We start from the raw sequence: 21892 nt of genomic DNA on the forward strand, positions 1-21892 counted from the left end.
TCGCACTTGTAAAATGGGAATAATTCCTATTGGCTATACATTGTGATACTTGTACCCAAATGAATAGTTTGCTGTTTCGTAAGTACATTTATATGTATAACAACAATACTTGTGCAATAAGAATATCTCCTTGCTTTTGAAAAGTTTATGGTCTTGATGAAGTGATAAAACAACTGTGCTTGAAATGGTGTCATTTAAAAGTTTTGCTATCTGATTAATAAGATGTACTGATAAGATATGTAAGGTCTAGCTTGGTAGTGTAAGCCTGTAGTTCCAGCTACTCAGGAGGCTGAGGCAGGGGGGATTGCTGGAGCCCAGGAGTTCAAGGTGGTGGTGTGCTGTTAACACACCTGTGAATAATCCTTGTACTCCAGCCTGGACAACATAGTGAGAACCTGTTTCTTAAAAAAAAAAAAAAAAGATATGTAGGTAAGGCTACTTATGATTAATCATGAAGTGAATGGTCTACCCTGTAAAGCTATAGGAATGTAGAGAGTAAATGTTGGAACAAATCATAATATTGCATCTGCAAGTGATATGTTATACATCCGCGAAGCAATATCAATAACATTTTTTTAAAACTGTTAACAACACAAATGTGAGACAAAGGGAAAGGGTTTTGGGTAATGTAGAATATGTCACTCTTTTATAATGGTGAGCAACCTGTTTTGTTTAGATAAACAGTGAATTCAAATGATGTCTGAAGAGTAGTTAAATAAATGGACTTATTCTGAAACAAAACTTCTTGTTTTGTAATATTTGTGAATATTGTCTTGCATAATGACTACACAAGTATAAAACTTTGAAACTAGAAAAAAATACTGTGGGCTGGGTGCAGTGGCTCACTCCTGTAATCCCAGCACTTTGGGAGGCCAAGGCGGGTGGATCACAAGGTCAGGAGTTCCAGACCAGCCTGGCCAAGATGGTGAAACCCCATGTCTACTAAAAATATAAAAATTAGCTGGGCATGGGGGCAGGCACCTATAAATCCCAGCTACTCAAGAGGCTGAGGCAAGAGAACCCGGGAGGTGGAGGTTGCAGTGAGCTGAGATTGCGCCACTGCACTCTAACCTGGGTGACAGAGCAGGACTCCATCTCAAAAAAAGAAAGAAAGAAAAAGAAAAATGCTGTGAATTTGAGAAAGGATAGTTAACAATCATAAAACAATAGTAGATTCATTTTTTATGATTAAGAGCTACTGAGCTTTATGCCTTCTTGCAGAGTAAAGCATTGATTTGAAAATAGAACGCTTAGAAAATTGGTTTAAAAATTTGTCTTGCAACTTTTTAAAATTACATTTGTTGAAGGTTGGTCCTTTACGTGTTAACAAAGGCATACTTTGAAAATACAGTTGTGTTATGGATACCTAACTTCTGCCCTTGCTGAATGAATCAAAAGCATTAAAAATTGAAGAAAACCCTCCTGTAATTAAACTAGAGAATGGCTGTTGCTCTCTATCAGACTTCCAAGAACATATTCTAATAAAATGAAATTTGGATTGAAATCTAAGGAGACAAACTGTTTTTTTTGTTTTTACATGTCAAGTAGATGCAGATCTCTAAGAGTAAGAAAGATATGTATTACTCAGAGGGATTTTTCAGCAGTAACTTTGAAACATAAAGATGTAGAATGAAAAAATGGGGGGAGCCATCTTATTAAGGACTTTATTTCCATATTTGTTGGGAAACAAGTATGCATCCATCATAAGGTAGTACAGAAAACACGGCATGGGGTGGGGAGAGAAAGACAGTTTGGAAAAATGTTTACACCGTTTTATGATAGAAATTCCATATATGCAAAGAATACTTGTAAGTCAATAAGAAAAGGGTGAATAGGCTAAGCATGTAAATAGATAATTCTGAGAAGAAATACAAGTGGTCAAGAAATAAAAGATTTTTCTCAGATTAACATTTATTTTAAAAAAAATAGTGGTAGTGTAGGGGTAATCAGGACTTCGTGTGTACTCCTTTTTGTTTTTTTTTTTTGAGATAGAGACTCACTCTGTTGCCCAGGTTCAGGCGATTTTCCTGCCTCAGCCTCCCAAATAGCTGGGATTACAGGCACCTGTCATCATGCCTGGCTAATTTTTTTAGTTTTAGTAGAGACGAGTTTTGCCATGTTGGCATGACTGGTCTCAGACTCCTGGCGTCAGGTGATTCAGCCTGCCTTGGCATCCCAAAGTGCTGGGATTACAGGTGTGAGCCACCATGCCTGGCCCTTTCTGTGTACTCTTGATCGAAATGTTAATTATGGCAACCTTTTGGAAAGGGTATTTTTTATCAACTGGCATCTAAATTTAATTTTTTCTTTCTGTCCCACAGCTGCTTACAGGAATTAATGCTACAGAAATGATCTCTATGTATGTGTATACGTGTGTGTAAATGAAAGACTGAGTGCAGGAGGGACCATATACACAAATGTATCACAGCATTTGAGTTTTTTATCAGTGGGGATTTTGTCAATACATTTTGGCATATTCATATAATAGAATGTTGTGAAGCTGTGAGTGAAATTAATATATTTAATACTGAAGTTAATATATATAATACTGTAATATATATTGACCTAGGAAGATATCCAAGATTATTCTAAGAAGAGAGCCAGTTGCTTGAACAGTTTCATTAATACTTTACTTGATAAAGTATTCATAAAAATAAAATATGTGCTAGAATCTTTAAAAGTACAATAGGAATATATAATAGCAGTATATGTTCAACTGCATGGTACCTATATAACATAATTGAAATGTTTTTCTTGCAGATGCCTCTTTAACAAGGCCACTTCATCATCAGGCTTCTGCCTGCCCTCATTCTCATGGAAATCCCCCTCCTCAGACTCAGCCTCCACCTCAAGTGGATTATGTTATTCCTCATCCTGTACATGCTTTCCATTCTCAAATATCTTCTCATGCAACATCTCATCCTGTGGCACCCCCACCACCAACTCACTTAGCCAGTACAGCTGCACCAATCCCTCAGCATCTTCCTCCTACACACCAGCCAATTTCGCACCATATTCCAGCCACAGCACCTCCAGCACAGAGACTGCATCCTCATGAAGTGATGCAGAGGATGGAAGTTCAAAGGAGGAGAATGATGCAGCATCCAACGTACGTGTTACATTTTTAAAAAGAAAATTAAGCTTGCTTTTTCTTCTACTTCCCTTGGTCTTTAAATCTCTGCAATCTAACTGGGTATGGTGGCATGCAACTGTAGTCACAGCTGCTTGGGAGGCTGAGACTTGAGCACAGGAGTTTGAGTTACAGCTGCTTGGGAGGATTGCTTGAGCCCAGGAGTTTGAGTCCATCCAGGCAGCACAGTGAAATACTGTTTGTTTTGTTTTGTTTTAAAAAGAAAAAGAACAACAACAAAAAAATACTATGAAGTCTTTAGAAATATTGTAACTTGTAACTGTAAGCTGGGTGAGTGTCTTGCTTGTAATCCCCAGTTGCTCAGGAGGCTGAGGCAGGAGGATAATTTGAGCCCAGTAGTTCAAAGCTGAGCTGTGACTGTGCCACTGCACTCTAGCTTGGTTGACAGAGTGAGACCCTGTCTTTTGTTTTTTTTGAGACGGAGTTTTGTTCTTGTTGCCCAGACTGGAGTGCAATGGCACAGTCTCGGCTTATAGCAACCTCTGCCTCCTGGGTTTTAAATGATTTTCCTGCCTTAGCCTCCTGAGTAGCTGGGATTATGGGCATGCACCACCACGCCTCGCTAATTTTTTGTAGAGACAGGATTTCTCCTTGTTGGTCAGGCTAGTCTTGAACTCCTGACCTCAGGTGATCCACCCGCCTTGGCCTCCCAAAGTGCCAGGATTGCAAAACACAATAGAAAACGAAACATAGGTGACTGCAATGATTCACCTATAATTCCAACACTTTGGGAGGCCAAGAAAGGAGGATTGCTTGAGCCCAGGAGTTTGAGACCAACTTGGGCAGCATTAGGAGACCTGGTCTCTACTAAAAAAAGAAAGTAGCTGGGCATAGTAGCTTACTCCTGTGGTCTCTGCTACTCGGGAGGCTGAGATGAGAGGATCGCCTGAGCCTGGGAGGTCACAGCTAGATTGCAGTGGTGCAACCATTGTTCACTGTATCCTTGAACTCCTGGGCTTAAGTGATCCTCCCATGATTATGCCACTGCACTCCAGCCTGGGTGACCGAGTGAGACCCTGTCTCTTCCCCTTCCGCAAAAAGTAACTATGCCAAGTCCTCAGTTCACTATAAAATTGATTCTTTGCTAGCCAGAATATTCCCCTGCCTTTTCCTGAATTGTAGGTATTGAGAAAACAAGTTTATATCAGATTATTTAGTAAAATCTGACCAGTTTAACCTATGACCAAGGGTAATTTCTTTATGCAAACCAATTTTTAAAAAAATAATAGACTGGTCTGATGCAGACTAATCTTTTGTCTGTTGCTGCAGTATCGCATAGTGAAAATCAGTGTTAAAATGGATTATTTTGAGGAACAATATCTGAAGATATCAAAGATTTGACTGTTAATAACCAGAGGGAAGAAAACTGTTAATAGAATTTTAAAAAACTGGCAGTGAAAATATTGTACTTCAAATTTATGAAAATTCTTTTTTTTCCTTTTGATTATTCAGGATCTGATTTTCGTATTCAGAGCAGCAAACTTTATTGGTCTAATTCTGCCTGCTGATTTTTGTAAACAAAATTTTATTGGAAAACAGCTACACTTTTTCAGTAACAAACAAACTGAAGAAGTGTTTGTGTTGTTTGTGGCTGTTTTCACACTACAAAGGCTAAGTTGAGTAGTTACAACAGAGAACATATGGCCTTTAGAGCTGAAAAAATTTCCTGTTTTACCCCTCACATAACATGTTTGCCAAACTCTTGATCTAATTAATGATCCAGCTCTCGTGTAACTTCTTGCTTTAGTTCTGTCATTTAAGATTATATCCCAAATCTTGGCCGAGCACAGTGGCTCACGCCTGTAATCCCAGCACTTTGGGATGCTGAGGCAAGTGGATCACAAGGTCAGAACATTGAGACCATCTTGGCCAACATGGTGAAACCCTGTCTCCACTGAAATACAAAAAACTAGCTGGGCGTGGTGTCACATGCCTGTAGTCCCAGCTATTTGGAAGGCTGAAGCAGGGGAATTACTTGAACTCTGGAGGCAGATGTTGCAGTGATCCAAGATTGAGCCACTGCACTCCACCCTGGCGACAGAGCAAGACTCTGTCTCAAAAAAACCAAACCAAAAAACCAAGATTATATCCCATATCTCTGCTTCTTGTTGCCTTTCTAATAAAGTAACCTTTTATATAGAAAATTGCCAGTTTACAGTCTTATCCTCCAGTACCCGGCAAATTGTTATTTAGAATAAATATGCAAAATCTGCAAATGTGTTAAAAACTAATAGAAAATAATTAGACTATAAAAATGAATTTTAACTGAGCATGGTGGCACACACCTGTAGTCCCAGCTACTCAGGTGGCTTAGGTGGGAGGATCACTTGAGCCTAGGAGTTCAGGGTTACACTGAGCTGTGATTGTGCCACTGCACTCGATCCTGGAGCAAGATTCTTAAAAAAGAAACAAAAACGAGGCCGGGCGCGGTGGCTCAAGCCTGTAATCCCAGCACTTTGGGAGGCCGAGGCGGGTGGATCACGAGGTCAAGAGATCGAGACCATCCTGGTCAACATGGTGAAACCCCGTTTCTACTAATACAAAAAATTAGCTGGGCATGGTGGCGCGTGCCTGTAATCCCAGCTACTCAGGAGGCTGAGGCAGGAGAATTGCCTGAACCCAGGAGGCGGAGCTTGCGGTGAGCCGAGATCGCGCCATTGCACTCCAGCCTGGGTAACAAGAGCGAAACTCCGTCTCAAAAAAAAAAACAAAAAACAAAAACAAAACGTGAATCCGTGAAACTAAGCTGTTTTTAGTGTCTTTTGTTAGCTGACTTTAGGAAGAGGAAATACAGTAAACTGGGATGCAGAATAAAAAGTGTGAATGGTGCTAAATATAAGTTTCCTAGGTGTGTTAACATGTACTACATGTATTTTGAAAAAAATGCACAAGGTTAAATTTGTTTTTCTCTTAAACTTTCATCCATTAAAATGGTTGCATGTCTTTACATTGTAAGCGTAAATGAAGCAAAATTAAGGTTTCAATTTTTCCTGCTTTAATGTTTATATAAAATTATTTATTTGTGCCTGCAACATTCGACTGGGATACTTAATTTTTAAAAATTTTATTTCTATTCAATTCCTATTATTCTCCTATTTAAAATATCTCTTGTAAAGAAGGTATACAAGATAATGTTAAAATTACCATTTTCCTTGGGTGATATTTGAGTTGGAAGCATTGGAATAAATGACCAATTAGAATTTGTAGAGGAGGTTATGTTTTCTTTGATTTATTAATAATTTTATATTTTTCATAATTTATTGTTGTAAAATTTATGACTAGTCTATAGATATTTATAGTATTAATACTAGGGTTTTTTTTTCTACATTAAGAAAAGAAATAACCAATTATTCAATTATTTCCAGTGGTCTTTTTGTGTTCTGTGTTTCCAGGCGGGCACATGAACGCCCCCCACCCCATCCACATAGGATGCACCCAAACTATGGTCATGGGCATCATATTCATGTGCCTCAAACTATGTCCTCACATCCTCGACAGGCTCCAGAGAGGTCTGCCTGGTCAGTATCTTGTTTAATTTCAAAGCAATACTTAGCAGCTTGTGGTGAAACTTTTGGAAGAGATGCTTTGTGATGGATTGCCATGCAGAATGGTGATGTGGAGAAAACTAATCCCTAGTTTAACTGTGAGACACTGCCTCTGGGCAGATAGAGATTTGAAGAAGAAAGAGCAGGAGCTGGGGCAGGGAACCATGTCAAGCAGGAGTAGAACTCTTTTTTTTATGTTTAATTGACAAATAAAAATTGTATATATTTTGGAGTTACCACATATTTCAGTACATGTATACATTGTGAAATGATCAAATCAGGCTAATGGCATATTTATCACCTCAAATATTTATCATTTCTTTGTGATGAGAAAGTTTAAAATCTTCTCTTTTCACAGTTTTGAAATAAACAGTACATTATTATTAACTATAGTCACCTTGCTGTGCAGTAGAATATCAGAAATTATTCCTCCTAGCTGAAGCTTTGTATCCATTGTCCAACATCTCCCCTTTCCTCATCCATGAGCCCCTGCCCCCTCCCCAACCTCTGGTAAACAACATGCTTATGAGTTCTCATGTCAGTAAGAGGAGTAGAGCTTTTTTCCCGTTTTTCAGGCGTGCCACCAGAGTTAACTCCCTAGACTGATCCTGCTTTTCACATCTTCTTTAACTGACCCCCACCTTTGTACTCAGATTTGCTCCACCACCCTCACCTGCTATTGACAAGGGAAGTTCAGCCTTCATTCTCCTAGACTTGTGATCTTTCCTAGAGAGATGAAAGCAGATTTTCATTAAATTTTTTTTCCGAATTTATTGTTTGTAGGCATTCATTGAGATCTTGAACCACAGTGACTTTTGAGGCAGAACACAAAATGATAATAAGTAAAGGAAGATTTAGCAGATAACAGTTTTACCCCTTCTAAAATTCTGTTTACCCTTGTTTTATAAAATGTGGAAGAGTTTGCTGTTGTAATTGTCCTTAATGTCAACAATCAAGAGATTATATCTAACAAACAAAAACCCAGAGATCATCTGTAACATTCAGATACACCAAAAAAGTAAATGCTATGTTGTATGCTCCTCAAGTAGGACCAGGCTTTTATCTTAGAATGATGGACCTTAGTAGCCATCCATTGTATTTCCTTCCTTTGTAAGATGTGAAACCAAGTACAAATGCTTTACTTCTCATTGTCACAAAATTTAAGTTTTCTGAGCTTTCAGTTCTGAAATAAATTTGAAATTAAATATTTTGGGCTACATTATCTTTCCTCAGCTTTGTAAATTAAGAAACCTTAGATTACTTTTTTAAGTGTAAACATAATTCCCCGTTTCTGTTGATGATAAAGGGACCCTAAGGAAGATTAAACTGTTCTCATCCTTTTGTCAGGGAACTGGGAATTGAAGCTGGAGTGACTGCAGCTACTTATACACCTGGTGCATTGCATCCTCACTTGGCCCATTATCACGCACCTCCTCGACTTCATCACTTACAATTAGGAGCTCTTCCTTTAATGGTAAAATGGAAAATCTTCAAAATTCTGAATGTGTTCTGAAAGTTCATTTTCTAAATAAAATATTTTATTGGAAATATTTTACTATATTAGTTATTATAGATGTTGTAATAGAATTTGAGAGTAATCTAGTTAGCTAAAAATTGTGCTGTAAAAAAGTATTAGATGTATTAAAATCTGTGTGTGTAATTTGCATTGTAAAATATACTCATAATGTACAAAATGACAAAAAAGTGTGGGTTTTTTGGTATACCAAGATACTCTTTATCCACTGTCAGGAGTATACTGTGCTTCAGTTATTTTGCCATAGTGGTAATAGGTCTGTTTTGATGCAGTCATACTTGATTTTCTTTTTTTTTTTCTCTCTGTCTGTCTTTGAAAGCTGTTGATGAGACTGTCAATTCTTTTTTTTTTTAAAAAAAAGGAAGAAAGAAAAAAAGAATGAAGAAGAAGAGGAAGAAAAAGGAAGAGAAAGAGAGAGAATAGGAGTATTGCTTTCTTACCCAGGCTAGAATACAATTTAGAAATGGGTATTGAAAACCTCTTTTATACCAATAATTATACTTAATGACGTAGACAGGAAGGAATAAGGGAAGAAAATAACAAACAAGCAGCCAACCAATATTTCATTTAAACCTATGAAAATGCTATGCGATTACTGAGGAGTGATTTACTTCCAATTATGTAGTCACTTTTGGAATAGGTGTGAGGTGGTAATGTATGTTTTGTGTATTTGAAGTGGAGAGTTCTATAAATGTTTATTAAGTTTACTTGTTCCGGGTCTGAGTTCAAGTCCTGGATGTCCTTGTTAATTTTCTGTCTCGTTGATCTATAGAATCATTAGCTTTACTTGTTACATTGATCCTTTTGCCCTTATGTAATGTCCTTCTTTGCCTCTTTTGATCTTTGTTGCTTTAAAGTCTGTTTTATCAGAGGCGAGAAATCCTGCTTTTTATTTATTTGTTTATTTTTACTCTCTGTTTGGTTGGTAAATCTTCCTCCTTCTCTTTGTTTTGAGTCTTTGTGTATCGTTGCATGTGAGATAGGTCTGGATGCAGCATACCGATGGGTTTTGGCTTTTTATCCAATTTAAATATATATGAGTTTAATACTGCCATTTGATGCTAGCTGGCTGTTTTGCCCATTAGTTGGTGTAAATTTTTCATTGTGTTGATGCTCTTTGCTTTTTGATATATTTTTGGAAAGGCTGATATTGGTTGTTCCTTTATATGTGTAGTGCTTCTTTCAGAAGCTCTTGTAAAGCAGGCCTGGTGGTGGTGAAGTCTCTAAGTACTTGCTTATTCGCAAAAGATTTAATTTTTCCTTCACTTGTAAAGCTTAGTTTGGCTGGATATGAAATTCTGGGTTGAAAGTTCTTTTCTTTAAGGATGTTAAATATTGGTCCCCACTCTTTTCTGGCTTGTAGGGTTTCTGCTGAGAGATCTGCTGTAAGTCTGATAGGTTTCCCTTTGTGGGTAACCTGACCTTTCTCTCTGGCTGCCCTTAGTATTTTCTCCTTCATTTCAACCCTAATAAATCTGGCAATTATGTGCCTTGGGGTTGGTCTTCTTGAAGAATATCTTTGTGGTGTTCTCTGTATTTCCTGGAGTTGAATATTACCCTGCCTTGCTAGGTTGGGAAAGTTTTCCTGAATGATATCCTGAAGAGTATTTTCCAACTTGGATTCATTCTCTTCGTCACATTCAGGTACACCTATCAAACGTAAATTAGATCTTTTCACATAGTCCCATATTTCCTGGAGACTTTGCCCATTCCTTTTTATCCTTTTTTCTCCAATCTTGTCTTCTTGTTTCATTTCACTGAGCTGGTCCTCGACATCTGATATCCTTTCTTCTGCTTGATCAATTCAACTGTTTAAACTTGTGCATACTTCGTGAAGTTCTCGTGTTGTGTTTTTCAACTCCATCAATTCACTTATATTCCTTTCTAAATTGTCCATTCTCGTTAGCATTTCGTCAAACCTTTTTTCAGGGTTCTAAGTTTCTTTGCATTGGGTTAGAACAAGTTCTTTTAATTCACAGAAGTTTCTTATCACCCACCTTTTGAAACCTGCTTCTGATAATGGAACACGCTCATTCTCCATTAAGCCTTGTTCCGTTGCTGATGAGGAACTGTGATCCCCTGTAGAGGGAGAGGCATTCTGATTTTGAGTATTCTCTGCCTTTTTAGGCTGGTTTCTTCCCTTCATTATATATTTATCCCTCTGTCCTCTTGGTAATTACCGACTTTCTAACTAGGTCTCTGAGCGGACGTCCAACTTGTTGATTCCCAGCGCTGAAATCTGAGCAATCCACTGCACCGGCCAAAACAGCGGTGTTAAGATTGATGGTGCTTTTCTGCCCGGGAATCTCCGGACTCTGCACCAAGAACTGCCGCACTAAGGCGCCAGCAAAACCGCCGCGCCGGCCACAAGAGTCGCCCTGGCGACCCGTGGGGCTCCTCTGCTGGAAATCTCTTGGTCCGTGAGCAACAAAAATTCGTCTGAAAGTGTGGCGTCCTCTTGTTCTCTGCGCTTTCACTGGGAGCTACGAGCCCTAGCTGCTAGTGATCAGCCATCTTGGATCGATCTCCTTTTTTTTTTTTTTTTTTTGAGATGGAGTCTTGCTCTGTCACCCAGGCTGGAGTGCAGTAATATGATCTGTGCTCACTGCAACCTCTGCCTCCTGGGTTCAGGTGATTCTCCTGCCTCAGCCTCCCAAGTAGCTGGGATTACAGGCACAGGCCCCCATGCCCGGCTCATTTTTGTATTTTTAGTAGAAATGGGGTTTCACAGTGTTGGCCAGGCTGGTCTCAAACTCCTGTCCTCAAGTGATCTGTCCCAAAGTGCTGGGATTACAGGCATGAGCCACAGCACCCAGCCTGATTTTCTAATCTGCAGAAAGATCATAGTAATTCTCTACATCTGATTTAAGCAAGTTCAGATTTTGTAAAGTAAGTGCTAAAGAACAAGTTCAGCAAACCATACATTGCATTTGCTATTTGTATTACATACTTGTTGTATAAGTGATACAGAAAAGGAATAGTTTTGTGTTGTTGTGGGTAGAGGCGCTGCAGGGAAGCTTTGAGAGAAGCTTTCTGGCACACGTGATTTCTAAGCAGACTTTGGATTTTGGAATGGTGCTCTTGCAGAGGTTACACCATGTAAAAAGATGTAGCAAACAGCACAGGCACTGGGAACTCCAAGTAAGCTGGTGTTTCTAATCCTAGGAGTGAGGGTCAGGCAGCAGTGAGAAATTGTTCTAGCAAGAAACTGGAACTCAGGAACCATTGAAGGGGAAATGTCCTGATCAAATTTATGATTTTAGAGTGATTTAATCAGATTATAGTTAGAAAAATCACCTCCTTAGTTATGTGGAAAAATAGATTTAAATGTGGGAAACCAGTTAGGACATTCTAGTAGAAGAGGTAAATATCGGTGAATGCCTGAATGAAGGCAATCATAGTTGGCATAAAAATGATGGGACACATTTGAGAAATATTTAGGGTGACTCCCAGATTTCTAGTTTGTGTTAAAAAGTAATTAGAGTGGATATTGGTGTCTTGTGTCAGAATGGTTTAATAATGGTGAGTGTTACAGGTGGGGCACCTCTTAGATTATGGTAAGAAAGTAAAAAACATGGAGACAATGAATACAGACTTCTTGCTTTATAAGCTTGACTGTGAAGGGAAAATGAAGGAAATACCAATTTGGTGGCAATAATTCCAGGATTAGTAGAGAATTTAGGTTTGGAGAAACTTAAAGGTATTTTTAGATTGAAGACCGAAAACCATTAGAGAGGAATTGTTTGAAGATACCGAAGAGATACTTGGTGTGGAGTAATTAATTAAACATGATCCATAGTGAACAGGTGAAGGTAGGAGCAGGTGATAAGGATAGAGTTTGAATAGGAGAAAAGCTTATCCATAAAAGCTAGAGGAATAAGACTAGGGAGGAGAGGGTTTTCAGGGTAAGTGAAGATTCATTTAATTTGGGATGCAGGAGTTTCTTTCTGATTTCTTCGAAGATGTTTAGGAGGTTGGGTTATCTGCTTATTAATATTGATCTTGGTTATAAGAAAAGTTGTAAGTAATTTAAGTAATAGGCTATTGAAGGTTAAAAGTTATTGGTAAATTCTTTTTCAAATATGAAGGGTCCGTTAAAGCTACAAATTCTGCTTGAAGTATGTTGTGATTCAGTGTAGGCTGATTAAAAAGTAATGTCGGAGATTTATGTATAAAGATGGAATAATGGTGCCGTATCTCAGAATTGCCCTTTCCTAATTTTCTCAATTTGCATGGCAGTTGTAATGTATACAGTTGCTGGGAACTCTGAGTTAGCAAATACGAGACCATACTCCTAGGAGAAATACAAAATTATTTTATTGCAAGCCTCTGTTCACAACTAAATCAGTATATGACCTTTTTTTGTGTGCATTTCTGTGTAAAGACAACTTTAAAAGAATATTGTAGAATCATTAACATTGAGCTCATAGCCAACAACACTGTAACTCATGCCTGAATGAAACTTGTTCTCTCCATAAGGTGTATGACAGCCTTCTTGGCTTAGGAACACTAGATAGCACTTCCGCTTTATGCTTGGAGGCCATTTTAAACAACAAGATCACCAACATAAAGCACAAAACTGTGAAAAACATGGCATTAAACAGACTGCAAACAAGACACTGGTTTAGAATAGGAGCTCAGATACAACAGAGCCCTATTCTACCTCAGCTGGGAGCAGAGTTGCATGTTGGGTAACTCAAAATTTTTTGCCACTGGGTATAAGCTCAGATGACTCTGAAAGCACAAGTATTGATTATGGGAATACTAATAAATTTTAGCCCGTGGGTCATTTCACGCATATGTAATCCATAAATAATGAAGATTGACTATACCTAACAAAAAACTAGAAAACAGTGTTAAAACTTTCTCTATTAGAATCAAGCAAAAAAAGGCATGGGTATTCTGGCTGTTTGGAAGCTAAACGGAATTGAAATAAAAACTTGAAGTGAAATTTTGTTGGAAAATTGTGTGCACTTCTGTTGTTTTAATAAGGTCTCTGAAATTGACAGGATCTTAAGACAATTTTACTCTTTTCAAATTTGAGCTACTAAGAACATCAGTGTTAAGTTTGGGCATTTTGGAGAGTTAGATTATATTTTAAGAGAAATATAATCTTGTCCAACTAAACTAAGAAGTCTTAGTTGGAGTTATGTATGCTTACTGAGAGAAACCTAAACCTCTCCAACTAAACTAAGAAGTCTTCATTGGAGTTAGATATGCTTACTGAAATTGAATTTTATGGGCAGTCAAATGGTAAACATTGAAGGTTTTGAATTATTCAATGTTAACAGTAAACCACAAGTCTATTCTTAATTGATTTAGCCTATCTCCTCTGTTGAAATAGGTTCCTGATATGGCAGGCTATCCTCACATCCGTTATATTTCATCAGGATTGGATGGAACATCATTCCGAGGTCCTTTCAGGGGCAATTTTGAGGTATGTAATAAAGTAAATGAATATATTTGTCACAGTATTTTTAAAAAAAATTTTTTTTCTTTCGTCAGCATTTTCGCAAGCATATCACAGTATTTTTAATGCAGAGAGTATATATGCACTATTAGTATACACAATTGTGTAGGACTGCTACAGTGGCTGGGAATTACAAGGCAGTAACATATCTGATTTTCTGAGGTTGATTCTAGGAGTTACAGAAAGATTTATAAGTAATATTAATCTTAGGGTCAAAAGTTACCCAGGTGGCCAGGCGCGGTGGCTCAAGCCTGTAATCCCAGCACTTTGGGAGGCCGAGGCGGGTGGATCACGAGGTCAAGAGATCGAGACCATCCTGGTCAACATGGTGAAACCCCGTCTCTACTAATACAAAAAATTAGCTGGGCATGGTGGCGCGTGCCTGTAATCTCAGCTACTCAGGAGGCTGAGGCAGGAGAATTGCCTGAACCCAGGAGGCGGAGCTTGCGGTGAGCCGAGATCGCGCCATTGCACTCCAGCCTGGGTAACGAGTGAAACTCCGTCTCAAAAAAAAAAAAAAAAAAAGTTACCCAGGTATTTAAAGATGAATAAATGAAAATATCTAATATAGAAGTATGTAAAAATGTATTAAATAAATATAAATATCAGATAAATAACCATACCATTAAATATGGGGGGAACCTATTTTTTGACTCAGCTAAATTTTTAGAGAAATTGGTAGAGAAAAGGAATCCTAAGTAATTACCTTTCTGGCTAAATGTCTCGTTTGAATTTTCAGGAAGAACAATCATTCAAACGTGATTTAAAGTTTTTTAATGTCAGTTTGGAAGTTGGAGTCAGTGTGACTTAAAACTTTTTATTTTATTTTATTTTTTTCTTCATGTTTTTTCCCCCAACCACAATTACTTCTGCAGACTTAGAACTACTATATGATTTGTTTCCTTAATTTACTAGAATGATTTATCTTCTCCATGCATACATACATACTGACTCATGTAGTACCGTGTGGTAATACTGTTGTAATTTATAAAGATAACTTGAGCTGTACCATTTCAGTTGGCTGAGGAAAACATTATAAACAACCATTTGCCTTACTGTGTATGAGAAACATTAAGACAGGTATGGTGGCTAACACCTATAATCTCAGCAGTTTGGGAGGCTGAGGTAGGAGATCACTTGAGGCCAGGAGTTTGAGACCAGCCTGGGGAACATATAAACTTTTATATATACTTATATATAAGTATGTAAATAACCACTTGTGTTGTCATATGTAAGTTTTTTTGAACACTGTATTATTTCAAGTTTCTAATTATGGAAGTTTATTTCTTTTACAATGTTGACAATACTGTTCAAGGAATAATCGTCCTGGCTTTACTACTAGTTATGCTTCACTTTCAGGAACTGATTCATTTGGAAGAAAGACTAGGAAATGTCAATCGTGGAGCATCCCAGGGGACAATTGAAAGATGTACATATCCACATAAATATAAAAAGGTAAGAATTTATTCTATGAAGCTTCTAGAATGTTTATATATACCTTCTTTGAATTTGTAGAGTCTAGCTGTGACATTTTTATTGAAGCAATACATACATATTATTTAAATAATTTGGAAAGTATAAAAAATATATATACTCTGCAGTTTCTTACTCTGCAGACCCTAGTCCTTCTTCCCAGAAGTGAAATCATAGTTAAGGATTTAGATATTCTTCCAGATACTTTTCAGCATTTTCTAATAATGTGCATATGTATATATATTGTTTGTCTACTTTAAAAAATAACACAAAGGAGATAACCACACAGTTTGCAGATTGCCTTTCATGCCATATCAGCTCCCACAGATCACCCTTGTAAGCTTATACAGAATTCCATCATATGACAGTGCTGTAATTTTTTTAACTAGCAATTATTTTGACGGACATTTTATTGATGTTTTTTCTTCTACTCTACTCTCAATTTCTTGCATAGTATTATACAATATCTGGAAGTTATGGAGTAGACATGTTAACTAAGTGTCTTATAACAAATAATGCTCAGTGTTAACAGTCCCCTACTTTTTTGGCACCAAGGATCTGTTTTTATGGAAAACAGGTTTTCCATGGGTAGGTGGATGGTTTCATAATGAAACTATTCCACCTCAGATCATCAGCTATTAGATTCTCCCAAGGAGCATGCAACCTAGATCCCTCGCATGCGCAATTTACAATAGGATTCATGCTTCTTTGAGAATCTAATGCTGCCACTGATCTGACAGGAGGTGGAGCTCTGGCAGCAATACTCGCTCACGTGCCACTCACCTCCTGCTGTGCATCTGGGTACTGGTTTGCAGCCCAGGGGTTGGAGACTCCCTATGCTATGCAGAGAATAATCATAAAGCATGAAAATTACTATTCTTTGTATTTTTCATCTATTTTCTGAGAGTATTGAGGTGTTACCAGTACATTCAAGTTTTCAGCTGTCCAAGCTAAATACTGTAACTAACATTAATTTAATGGATGTTATTTGAAACATTCACTAGTAAAATAAAACTAACTTATCTATGCTCATGATAGGATAAAAATAGAGTTTATATTGGGTATCATTCTCATTGTGGATTAAAAGTAATAGTTTTCAAGGGAATGAATTTCTGTTAAGTTTGATTTTGCTTTTGATCCCGATTGTTAGAGGATCTTAAAAGTATACTTAATTGATGATAGTCATTTAATTTATCCATTTATTTACGACAGTCTTACCTGGGAAATAAGTGTGGGTGAATATGTGGTTTTGTTTTTTGTTTTGTTTTTCAAGTAAACACATGCTTTACTCAGTTGTTCAATAATGTCATCTCTACTAATAAGGTAACAACTGATTGGTTCTCACAGAGGAAACTGCACTGCAAACAAGATGGGGAAGAAGGGACTGAGGAAGACACAGAGGAAAAGTGTACTATCTGTTTGTCCATTTTAGAGGAAGGTGAAGATGTGAGGTAACTAGATATTATCTAAAATTCATTGTCAAAACTGTACAGGGGATTTTATTTGAAAAGTAAATTAGACCAGGCATGATGGTTCACACTTGTAATCCCAGCACTTCTTGAGGCCGAGGCCAGAGGATCTCTCCAGGCCAGGAGTTTGAGGCCAACCTGGGCAACATAAGACTCTGTTTCTACAAAAAAAAGGAAACTAGAACAATTACTTATATGCGATGGTGTGTACCTGTAGTCCCAGCTACCCAGGAGGCTAAGGCAGGAGGATAGCTCAAGCAGGAGTTTAAGGCTGCCGTGAGCTATGAGCATGCCACACTGTACTCCAGCCTGGGCAACAGAGGGAGACTCAGTCTCTAGAAAAAGAAGGGTAAAAGTAAACTGGAAGCCAAACAAAGATTACTCTTTGCATATACCGTTATCATCTATAGCACGTAGAAATGGCTTCATCTAGCGAGTGAAACAATAAAAGATTAAAAGTCTGTGTGTCACCAACATGGGAGTGGGAAATATACTGCTTGTTTTAGGGCCACACAAGGTTTCACCAGGGAAATTTTGTAGTCAAAATTGTCTTGTGTAAATCTTGCAGAAATGAGAATTTGAGTGGCTTTGGAGATCCTAGAAAGTTGTTAAAATGTATTCTCCGAAACTTAAACAGGGATTCAGATTAGCCCTATGCAGTTTGTTTTACAGCATCTTTTTTTTTTTCTTTTTCTTTTCTTTTTTTTTTTTTTGAGATGATCTCTTTCTGTCGCCCAGGCTGGAGTGCAAGGGAGCAGTCTCAACTCACTGCTCCCTTCACTTCCCTGGCTGAAGCCATCCACCCACCTCAGCCTCCCACAGTGCTGGGATTACAGGCATTAGCCACTGCACGCGGCTATAGCATCTTTTATAAACTAGTTTTGTCCTAAAATTTTCTCTAAACTAGTAGGACTATTCCCTTCTAGCACCTTTGTGGTTTAGAAAATGTTAGTATGTTAAAAAAAACAGAAAAAAAAGTAATTAATTAAAAAAAAGAAAAAAAAAGAAAATGTTAGTGTGCTAATCCTATATTAATTTTAGGCATTTTCTTTGTTTTCTTCCTATTTTTTTAATGTACCATAATGCCATATGAAATGGGTTCTATATCATATATAATAGAACCGTGTTAATTATTGCCCTAATTTATAAAGATAATTTTGTCATACTTCTTCAGTTAACTGAGAAAAAAAAATATTGTCTATCATTCCACAAATAAGGTTATTTGCACACTGTATTTCTAATGAAGGTTTATAAATTTGGAAGTTAATTGCTTTTACAGTATTGACAATACTGTTCAGGGAGTAATTGGGATACTTTCTTCAGCTGCTATTTTAGCAAACTATTAGAAAGTCTGAAAGGGTATAAAAACTCTTAACAGTTGATAGAAGTAGAAATGGACATGAGTCAGTAACTTTTATCTCACTGTTAATGCTCAGATTTAATGTTACCCTGTCTTGGTTGGAGGCTTTATTTCTCAATTTCTAATGGATAATTTGGCATGATGCAAACAAACTAAAATCATTACATCTCCTTTTAACCTACCTGTTAAACAGTAGCACAATACTGTGTATATAACAATTATTCCGTGAAAAGAATATTACTCACCTTTAATCAGTTATGTACTTAAGTTTAATGTATAAAGATCTTCTTGATAGAAAATAGCTTTGCACAGTAAGACATTTCTTAGTGTGGAGAGCATAGTTACTATATATTTGCCACATGAATTCTAATGTTTTTGAGAGACAATTAAATGAGATAATAAATACATATTTGAGATAATATGTATTTTTAAAGGGCATTACAAATACAGTGATGATTTGATATTTAAAAATATACTTGGATTATTCTGTGGCCAGTAACGTACTACTAACTGCAGTGCATTGGCAGCTCCTGTACCAAAACAAAACTGGAATAATTGCCATTTTAATTAGTGTTCTTTTTTTTTTTTTTTTTTTTTTTTTTTTTTTTTTTTTTTTTGAGACGGAGTTTCGCTCTTGATACCCAGGCTGGAGTGCAATGGCGCGATCTCGGCTCACCGCAACCTCCGCCTCCTGGGTTCAGGCAATTCTCCTGCCTCAGCCTCCTGAGTAGCTGGGATTACAGGCACGGGCCACCGTGCCCAGCTAATTTTTTGTATTAGTAGAGACGGGGTTTCACCATGTTGACCAGGATGGTCTCGATCTCTTGACCTCGTGATCCACCCGCCTCGGCCTCCCAAAGTGCTGGGATTACAGGCTTGAGCCACCGCGCCCGGCCTTAATTTGTGTTCTTACAATTTTTAAGATTTTATATAATTTTGTTCTGTAGCTTTGAAAGTTATCTTGGTCATTTATATATTAGATTGCCCAGAGTGCTAATTTAATCTATGTGTTTCTTTATAGAAGAGAAAGATGCTTAGTAACTTAAAACATGATTGAATTATTACATGTATAATTTGTTTAAATACCGCATGCAGTTATCATAAAATTAATTTTTGCTTTTTGTTTTCTTGCCAATAATAGACGTCTTCCATGTATGCACCTTTTCCACCAAGTGTGTGTTGACCAATGGTTGATTACCAATAAGAAGTGCCCCATATGCAGAGTGGACATTGAGGCCCAGCTGCCAAGCGAAAGTTGACACCATGTTTCTGAACTCTTGCCCTCCCTCTCATTCCCATTTTTCCTGGTACTGCAGTCAACCAAAGATGGCATGACTTACCTGCGCAGATTTGAAAGCATTGAACTTAAGAGTGCTGGCTCTGCTATATGGTACAACTAATGCTAGACCTTCAGTTTATGTATACAGTTGATTTTGTTGTATTTATAAAAGCTTTTTTTCCTAGATTTGACATTTTTCCTGTATCATTTTACTGTATTTTTGCATGGTTCCTTGTATTGCATTTCTTTGCACATATTATGGGCTTGTGACCCTAAACTTGCAGGCAAGATTAGCTGCTTTAGTAAGTAGAATTTTGTGGTCTTTTTGTTTTTTACATAGTACCAAGCCTTGATAATTATGAATTTTTTATCCATTACTAACCTTTAATTTAATCAGTCGTGTACTTTAGTTTAATGTATAAAGATCCTCTAGAAAATGATAATATTGTGTATTAAGACATTCCTTAATTAGGACAAAATGGCTGCTGTATATTTACTATATGGAGTTCTGAGTTAAATACCATCCTTGATACTGGGAACAGAATACAACCCATATTAAATCAGATGCAGGTGGTAGTCACATCACCAGAGTGATCAGTATAAATTTTCTTGGTGTATCCTTTTCCTTTCAACAGAGTGCAGATGAGAGTTGAATATTAATATCATACATTTAGACTGCTGTTCTGATTGCATTTATCTTTTTCCTACATCATTTAGAATTTTATTTCCCTGATTCAGTTTTTGCTGCTGTGAAACAGCTCTGATGAACACTAAATATTAATTTCAATTAGCTAGATTGTACATACTTGCAGATTTAACAAAATTTTAGGGAAATTGAAAAAGACATGTAGAATTTGTTGTCTTCTGCTAAGCACGAAAAGTTAAGATATCTGCTTATATTGATTTTGTAGACACATTAAGTTAAGATTTGGAATTTAAGTCTTTGGCAGGTATCTGTGCATCCATAGAACATCTAAAGGTCCCAGGATCACTTTTAAGGGATTTTTATTAGTTTAAAGATAAATAAAGTCAGCTGAATCTACATGTCTCTTGTTTTATTTCTCTCTAAACTTGAAAACAGTAAATCTGCAGATACTGTGAGGCACAAATTATACTGTCAACCTACTGTTGCTATGGTTATATACTCCCACTTCGTACATTACCAAAAGTCGATCACTGATTTAAAATTTTTAATTTCTATAGTTAAGATTTACTGCATAATATAGAATATAAAGTTAAGTTAACATACTAACATTTCTCCTTTGGAGGAAGTTTTAATCCACTTCAGGATGCATATTATTATCAAGATACTTTCATATACAGGATAGCCTAATTTTATTTGTTTAAATATACTTAATATGCCCCAGATTGCAAATGCATCCAGTCAGTAATATCACTGTCTGTATGTGGAGGACATGTTCCCATGGATCATATGTGAAGATGTCAATAAGCTTGCGTTAAGCCACCTGCTTTGTAAGTGGATTGATTAATAAATAACTTATATTTCTATTGTCTTTGTGTTTCATAATTAGTTTTTATAAAAACAGTTTACATTAAACATCTTGGAATTAAAAAATAGTGATCTCACTCAAATTGACATTTGCATAATTTGAAATTTATATGCATTCAGTTATGACTCCTTGCCCTTTTTTTATATTAACAAATGTTGAAACTGTAGTAGTTATCAATGTTAACATGCTTCGACATAGTATGTGTGCAGATGTACGATGGGTTTAAAAAGCATAACATGGTTAAACTGTAGAAGGTCAGGGAAGAGTGAATGAGTGAGTGACCTCTGGGGAAAAGAGCAAGTAGCCTATCTTCCTTTAAGTAAGTAGCCTGCAATGGATGTGGTACTTTGCCACTAGAAAACCCTGGATCTGTGCCAAGGGATTGAAGAAGTGTAAGATAGGGAGAATTGTATGCCATGGAGTCCTCTTGATGTTCCCCCAAATATAAGTAAAGCACAGGTGGATTTCTCTATTTTTGAATATAACATCAGATTTAGATGCACGACTACCTGTTGACTTGTTTTATAATTGCTACTGATTTTTTTTAATGTAGGCAATGCATCGTTAACTTTAAAATTTATTTAATAAAAGTATTTGTGACATAAACCTAAATTGTTAATATAGGAGCTTATTAAGCTATTGCCATTAGTTACCGAAGAGTATGATAATAAGTATTGAAGAAAGTAAGGAAGAAAATGACTTTGAACATTTTTATTTTTTGTGCTTTGTTTTGGTGACTTCCATATCCTGCTGCATCTTATATGTCAAAATGAACATGTCAGTGATAGCTGTCCAAATACATAAAAACTAAAATTCTTTTGTCAGCACATCCTTATTTTTATTGTTGTTAATATGCAAGTGATAAACTGATTATTTGAAACTTTTTTCTTACTCTGGTGACTTTATTTTAGCTGCTAGCACACTTCAGCATTTGAACCGTAACAGTTGACTTAGAGAAAACTACTTCTGTTTTAAAAACTGTTGTTAGTAACTAGTTGCAACAGTGAAATTAAAATATAAGGTCTTGAGGACATTTTATTATTAATGTTTCATTAATGGGAATAGTGTAAATCTGTAGAAAATACATCCTAGTTTGTAAC

General features: G+C 36.8%; 1 protein-coding gene across 8 annotated transcripts in view; it reads left to right on the top strand.

The window, feature by feature from the left end:
- The window catches only part of RNF111 (ring finger protein 111), a 102362-nt gene extending 81567 nt beyond the window's left edge, over window positions 1-20795 (top strand). For 3 of the 8 annotated variants that reach the window (XM_012443090.3, XM_012443089.3, XM_012443083.3), the window contains 7 exons: window positions 2761-3109; window positions 6517-6669; window positions 8044-8170; window positions 13575-13667; window positions 15060-15155; window positions 16497-16624; window positions 19144-20795. In XM_012443090.3, coding sequence (XP_012298513.1) covers window positions 2761-3109; window positions 6517-6669; window positions 8044-8170; window positions 13575-13667; window positions 15060-15155; window positions 16497-16624; window positions 19144-19261 — 1064 coding nt within the window. In that variant the 3' untranslated portion in view covers window positions 19262-20795. The remainder of the gene's footprint in view (window positions 1-2760; window positions 3110-6516; window positions 6670-8043; window positions 8171-13574; window positions 13668-15059; window positions 15156-16496; window positions 16625-19143) is intronic. The other 5 variants (XM_012443085.2, XM_012443086.3, XM_012443087.2 and 2 more) reach the window with 3 other exon arrangements.
- The last annotated feature ends 1097 nt before the right edge of the window (window positions 20796-21892 follow it).

The sequence above is a fragment of the Aotus nancymaae genome, unplaced genomic scaffold (genome assembly GCF_030222135.1).
Source record: "Aotus nancymaae isolate 86718 unplaced genomic scaffold, 86718_ANA_hifiasm-v0.15.2.pri h1tg000041l, whole genome shotgun sequence".
NCBI classification, from domain to species: Eukaryota; Metazoa; Chordata; class Mammalia; order Primates; family Aotidae; genus Aotus; species Aotus nancymaae.